Genomic DNA, 6,810 nt, shown 5'->3' on the forward strand with positions numbered 1-6,810 from the left:
AAACCAAACCAAACCAAACCAAAACACCAACTTTAAGAACACGTTTTAGACAATTGAGCAATTTGAATATGGATTGGGGATTACATGAAATGAAAGATTTATTGTCAGCTTTGTGAGGTGATATTGGCATGGTAGTTATGTTATGGAAGAAAGGGTTTTTATTTTTGTTTTTTGAGATGTGTAATAAAATATTTCAGGGTAAAATCACCTGACATCTTGGATTTAAAATATTGTAACAATAACAAAGAGGGGGAAAGTGAACAGCTGAAATGAATTTGGCAAAACAGTGGCTGAAGCTGGGTGATGGGTACATGGAAGCTCCTTGTACTCTCTATTTTTGTGTATGTTAGACAATTTTAAGTTTCATAAGAAAACAACTTTTTCCATCATGAAAAGCACACACCCGGTGTTTCACCCCTGTCTCTGCCTGTTGTCTGGGCAAGAGGAGGGGACCCAGTGGTGAGTGTGGGTTGGGGGGAACTGACTGTGGGGATCCAGGATGGGCAGTGGGGTAGGGGAGGCCAGCCTGGGACCAGCAGAGCCCCCTCACTCACCGGTACAGGCTCCTTTCTTTGTCAACTACCTCAGTAGCCACAGGCCCCATGGGGCCCCAGAAGTCATCGTCAGTCCCCAAAGGCATATCCTGGTCCCCTAGAGAGGCAGGTGAAGGCAGGCACAAGGGTCCCACCTGTTCTACCTCTGGGGAGCTTCCCTCTGAAACAGCAAGGCAGCGGTCAGCTCCAGATTCTCTCGCCTGGCCTCCCCGAGCCCCTATGGCCGCACTGTAAGGGGCCCTTCCCAAGGCCTGCCTGCCTGAACCATGGCAGGGAGTGTGTCTGCAGCTTCTGCTCCTGCTCCCTGGCTGCCTGCCTGCTGTCTGGGGAGCACCACTCCAGTGCCTCCAGCCCAGCCTCCGCCCATCTCCCCTTCCCCACTGGAACAGAAGTGCCACTCTTCCCAGCATGCCCAGGTGGGCAGGTTGAGAGAGGAACATGGTTCAAAAGATGAAAGGGGCCAGGCACCGTGGCTCTTGCCTGTAATCCCAGCACTTTGGGAGGCCTTGGCAGGAGGATTGCTCCAGTCCAGGGGTTTCGGATCAGCCTGAGCAACATGGGAAGACTCGGTTTCTATAGAAAAAAGAAAAATATCAGCCAGGCACGGTGGTGAGCATCTGCAGTCCCAGTTCTACTCAGGAGGCTGACGTGGGAGGGTTGTTTGAGCTCGGGAGGTTGAGGCTGCAGTGAGCCGTGAACATGCCACTGCACTCCAGCCTGAGCAATAGAGTGAGACCCTGTTTTTTTTTTTTTTTTTTTAAGATGGCAGGGCCAAGATGGAGATGTGATTCCCAGGCCTTGGCAGTCAAGAATGGGAGACTGGACCCCGGTTCAGGGTTTGATACATGCCATAGACGTTCTGGAGAGGGGCAGCACCCACCGGTGGGTGTAGGAGAGGGGGAAACAGAAATCCAGCCAGTTCCTAGGAGTGGGAGCTCTCTCGTCAGGGTAGCACCCTCTTAGGTAGGAAACCTGACCCGTTCCACATCAGGGGCAGAGGGATGGAGGGAACGACCTCCCACAGCTGGCCTCCCCCAACCCCTGTCATGATGCCCCCAGCCTCGCCCCTTCAAACTACCTGATCCGAGTCTCTGCCGCTTGAGTGAGGACGTGCTATTACTCGTCTCTCCTGTACCCAGGCCCTCATTAGGGATCATCTCAGTTGGTTTCCTGGACAAAGAATTGTTCATTCTGCCTGAGATCTTGGAGGAAGCAAGGGCTGCCTGCATGACATTCCTACTAAAAATTCAACTCCTTCTTGGGCCAGGTGCAGTGGCTCACGTCTGTAATCCTAGCACTTGGGGAGGTCGGGATGGGTGGACAGCTTGAGCTCAGGAGTTCGAGACCAGCCTGGGTAACATAGTGAGACCTCCCCACCTCATCTCTGCCAAAAATACAAAAATTAGCTGGGCATGGTGGCATGCACCTGTATTCCAGCTCCTTGGAAGGCTGAAGTGGGAAGATCACTTGAGCTCAGGAGACAGAGGTTGCAGTGAGCTGAGATTGTGCCACTACACTCCAGTCTGGGTGACAGATCCAGACCCTGTCTCAGACAAAACAAACACAAAAACTCCATCCGGATTTGAACTAAATCCTGTGGTTCCTCTGTGGTCCCTGTCTCTGCGAGCTGCCTCCATCCACCCATGCACCCAGGCTAGTGGTGGGGTGTCATCCCAACTCCTTCCGCACCCACCCTAAGAGCCGATCACCTTGACAACACCTCCCAAATAGCTCTTCTTTCTATTCTCTTCTCTCCACCTCCATGACCTCCACCCGAGTCCCCGGCCCTGGCCTCCGTGGCCTGCACCACTGCAGCATCCTCAGAAACAGTAGTGGCTGCAACGCGGTGGCTCACGCCTGTAATCCCAGCACTTTGGGAGGCTGAGGTGGACAAATCGCTCTGAAAGGTCTCCCTGCTTCTGCTCGGGTCCCTCTGCCGCCCATTGTCTACATAGCAGCCAATCTTAAAACAGGAACCTGCCCCATCACTTGGCTGCTGCAGCCCTGTAATGTCTCTTCATTGCTTCAGGGGGAAAATGGAAAGTTTTTAACATGGTCCAAAAGGGCTTGCTGGGGCCTCTGTCACCCTCTAATGTCACCTGGGCCATTTTTTCCTTGCTCACTGACCTCTAGTCCATTGGTTCTCAAACTCTGTGTGCTTAACGATCATCTGGAGGGCTTGTTAAGAAACAGATTCGGCCGGGCGTGGTGGCTCACGCCTGTAATCCCAGCACTTTGGGAGGCTGAGGCGGGCAGATCACAAGGTCAGGAGCTTGAGACCAGCCTGGCCAACATGGTGAAACCCCGTATCTACTAAAAATACAAAAAATTAGCTGGGTATGGTGGTGGGCGCCTCTAGTCCCAGCTACTCTGGAGGCTGAGGCAGAAGAATGGCTTGAACTTGGGAGGCAGAGGTTGCAGTGAGCCGAGATCATGCCATTGCACTCCAGCCTGGGTGATAGAGTGAGACTCTGTCTCAAATACCACACAGATTCCTGGGCCCCACCCTGGAGATTCTGGTTCAGCGGGTCTGGGGTGGGGCCTGAGAATTTGCAGTTCTATCGAGCTCCTGGTGAGAGTAATGCCAACGCTGCTGGTCCACGGACCACACTTTGAGTAGCTGCTCCTGATGCCTGGCTCCCCATTCCTCCAGGGGGCTAAACTCTTTTCTCTCTCAGAGCCTCTACTTCTGCCGGGACTCCATCCCTTCCTAGGCCCAGCCAACCTGTCCTGTCTTTCAGAGCTCAGCCCAGCTCCTCTTGACCAGGTCAAATAGGCCCACTGGTACACGCACTGACCCCAGGTGCATTTGCGCAGATTCTTGTGGGATAACCCGTGCCTGTCTCCCTGCTGGACTAAGTTCCTGGAGGTTGGGCCGTGTCTTTCTTGTTCACTGCTGTGTGCTCAGATCCCAAAATAGTGCCTGACACATAGTGAGTCTGCAGGGAATGTTTGTTCTATGAATGAATGACTCCTCTTAAACCTAGGAGCTCTTTTTCTTCCATTTCAGGTGAGCCACTGCAGCCAGGAACCTGGGGACAGATGTCCTTCATGGTTAGGTAGAAATGCACCCACCTGGGAGAATGTGGGAGCTGCAGCAGATTCCTCGGGGAAGGGAAGATGGACTTTCCTGGTCCTGGGGCTTGCCCCTCAAGTCAGGGGTGTGTGTGGTGGTGGTGGTGGTGAGGGCGGTGGGTGACGGTGATGGCGAGGGTGGTCTTTTTCCCAGGGCACAGGCTCTCTCTCTCTGTCTTTGTCTCCCTCTTGTGGTCATTGCTTTCATTGTTCCAAACCTTCTCTGTTCTTCTAGGAAGGATTCCCGGACTAGAGGCCATTTGGTATCATGCTGTGCTGGGTCCAGGGGATTCGCTGGCTCACCCACCCACGGACTTTTTCTTGTTCTTTTTTTTCTCTTTTTGAGATGTTGTCTCGCTCTGTCGCCAAGGCTGGACTGCAGTGGTGTGATCTCGGCTCACTGCAACCTCTGCCTCCCGAGTTCAAGTGATTCTCCTGCCTCAGCCTCCTGAGTAGCTGGGATTACAGGCACCCACCACCACGCCCAGCTAATTTTTGTATTTTTAGTAGAGACAGGGTTTCACCATGTTGGTCAGGCTGCTCTTGATTTCCTGACCTCATGATCTGCCTGCCTTGGACTCCCAAAGTGCTAGGATTACAGGTGTGAGCCACCATGCCTGGCTTTTTGTTTTTTTTTTTTGAGATGCAGTCTCGCTCTGTCGCCCAGACTGGAGTGCAGTGGCGCGATCTCAGCTCACTGCAGCCTCCATCTCCCGGGTTCAAGCGATTCTCATACCTCAGCCTCCTGAGTAGCTGGGACCACAGGCACCCACCACCACGCCTGGCTAATTTTTTAGTCCACTTACTTTTTCATGTTTTCCTCTCCTTGTTTGTCTAACGTAAGAGTTTAAGCAGGGGGGGATTTGATTCTATTTGCACTGACAAGCGCACCTCACTCTGGCTGCTGCAGTTTCTCGGTTTCTCCCTGGCTGTGTTGGTCTCTCACCCCAAGGCTCTTTCTCTGTCTCCTGCTCAGCCCTGGGCCTGGATCAGCCAGAGGGAGTTCTGGGGCCACCCCTTACCATGTGCTGAAGATGAACAGCCGAGGCTTCTTCTGCTCCAGGGCCCTCAGCTCCTGCCTCATCTCATCACTCAGAGTCGTCTGGTCCAGCCTGAAAGCACAAAGGGAGACAGGTCCTCCTGGGATCTCCCATGTTGTCCCCAGGTCCCCAGGGCCCAGAATCCCAGGACCTGCCACCTTCTGGAGGAGTGGCCACAGGGTGCATTCCCTGGGAGCCGGGCTCAGAGGAGGAGGGTACTGTGAGGAGATTCGCTGGGGCGCGTTCTTGGGTCAATGCCAGGGCAAGGGAAGGGAGGGAATCGGGGAGACGTGGGCTGTGAGGCAGTCTGCATGGAGGCCTCAGTCGACTCCGGGAGATGATCCTTTAGAGCTGTTTAAAGGAGTTGGGTTGAGGGGCTGGGCCTTTCTACTGCAACACTGGCCAGTCATCAGACGTGGGCCTCCCCAGGAAGGAGACGTGGCCTTGGGTGAGGTGGTTGTCACTGGCAGAAGCTGTCTCTGTAGCCGGCTGCCGGGGATTTCCCCACGGCCTCAAATTCCCAGGCCTGGGTCCTGGGCTTTTCTTCCCAGGGGTCGGAAGTTTTGCTGGGAAGCGAGAGTCCTGGTTCCGCCGTCCTCCCAGGCCTTGTGGTCTGGGGTTTCTGCTAGATGTGGGATGCTGATTGTCTTCTCTGGGTCTCTGTCCTCTATCTGTCACGTAGGATGCATCAATCCTGCCCTGCCTGTTCTGAGGCCCAGACAAGGAGGAGGTGAAAAGACTCTGCCTCCTGCGAGGGCTCTGCATGTGTCCCCTACTGCTGTGAGAGCTGTTCTGCCCCGGGGAGGAGCGCAGCCCTTGAAGTAGAAGGTTATTCTTCTCAACTAACTCCTGGCTCCAGGAGGGAAGGAGGTGGACACCTACTCGGGACTCTAGAGGGCAAACCCCCTCAGAAGCAGCCCAGGTTTGACAGGTAAGTGTTGAGCTGGGGCCTGAAGCCACATCTGCCTGCCCTGGCCAAGCTCTGGAGAGAGGCTCTTCAGCATAAGGGAGGTGGTGATAGCCAAAAATACTCAGCGGGGAGCAGCAGACTGGGGTGCAAAGGTGCTGTCCCCTCGGATGGAGTTCCCATGGTTGTAAATGGCCAGTGTCAGCTACAGGAGAACCCAAATGTAGACTATTTCCGTTATTCTGCCTTGACCACTTCTTTAGGTTTGGGAGGCCTGGCTGAGGAAGACCTGAGGCCCAGGCTTCCCGGACTCCCTCTGAGAAGGCTCTGGATATGGGGGTTTGGAGCCCCTGTCTGCTCCCTGAGCACATGGCAGGGCCCCTGGCAGGAGCCATAGATAAGTGGCAAGACAGAAGCCACCTGGGGGCTTGCTCCCAGGAGGTGGAGGGGAGTGGAAGTGGCCCAGAGATAGTGTGGGGGTGGCTCCTCGGGGAAGGGTGAGAATCTCTGGGGCCTACGGGATGGGAAATGAGGGCTGGGGGCTCACTCCACTCCAGCCGCTCAGGGTCCTTCAGCTCTCCGAGGTTCAAGCGCCTCTTTGTTCCAGGCCTTTCCCCACATCATCCCTTGGCCTGGACTACTCTCTCCAACTTGGCCTGGCTCCCTATTCCTCCTTCAGACCTCAGCCTGACGTCGCTTTCTCAGGGAAGTCCTCCCTGGCCTTCCCTGAGAATGGGATTTTGATCAAATCCCATCCTCCCTCAATATTACATTCTCATAATACCCTGTACTTTCCTTTCTTAGCACTCCACAGAGCTCATAAATACAGACTTGAGCATTTACAGGTGACCAATGTCCATCTCCTCCCCACTAGAGTGGAAGCTTCAGGAGGGCAGGGCCCATGTCTGTTTGCTCACTATTGTACCCGAGGGCCTCGCCTGGTGCTTACACGTGGGAGACACTCAGTGAATGAATGAATGAGTAAATGAATGAATGAAGCACTGCCCTGGAGTGAGGGGAACCTGGGAGTCCCTTACAGCATGCAGCCTCAGTAATAGTTATCATTTGATCATGCCTGACTCTCCTCCCAGCACTGTCCTTGTTTTATTTGATTAATTAATTAATTAAATTTTGAGACTGAGTCTCACTCTGTTGCCCAGACTAGAGTGCAGTGCTGTGATCTAAGCTCACTGCAACCTCCGCCTCCCGGGTTCAAGTGATTCTCCTGCCTCAG

The 6,810-nt window shown here is 54.1% G+C and overlaps 1 protein-coding gene across 1 annotated transcript in view; it reads right to left on the reverse strand.

Annotated features, from left to right (window-relative positions):
• The window catches only part of NLRP1 (NLR family, pyrin domain containing 1), a 69,246-nt gene that overhangs the window by 20,188 nt on the left and 42,248 nt on the right, over positions 1-6,810 (reverse strand). Inside the window, exons 7-10 of the mRNA XM_011958625.1 lie at positions 4,652-4,830; positions 1,633-1,724; positions 1,050-1,127; positions 555-714 (exon numbers count right to left, since the gene is read on the reverse strand). Coding sequence (XP_011814015.1) covers positions 555-714; positions 1,050-1,127; positions 1,633-1,724; positions 4,652-4,830 — 509 coding nt within the window. The remainder of the gene's footprint in view (positions 1-554; positions 715-1,049; positions 1,128-1,632; positions 1,725-4,651; positions 4,831-6,810) is intronic.

This window comes from Colobus angolensis, unplaced genomic scaffold (genome assembly GCF_000951035.1).
Source record: "Colobus angolensis palliatus isolate OR3802 unplaced genomic scaffold, Cang.pa_1.0 Scaffold47, whole genome shotgun sequence".
Classification (NCBI taxonomy): domain Eukaryota; kingdom Metazoa; phylum Chordata; class Mammalia; order Primates; family Cercopithecidae; genus Colobus; species Colobus angolensis.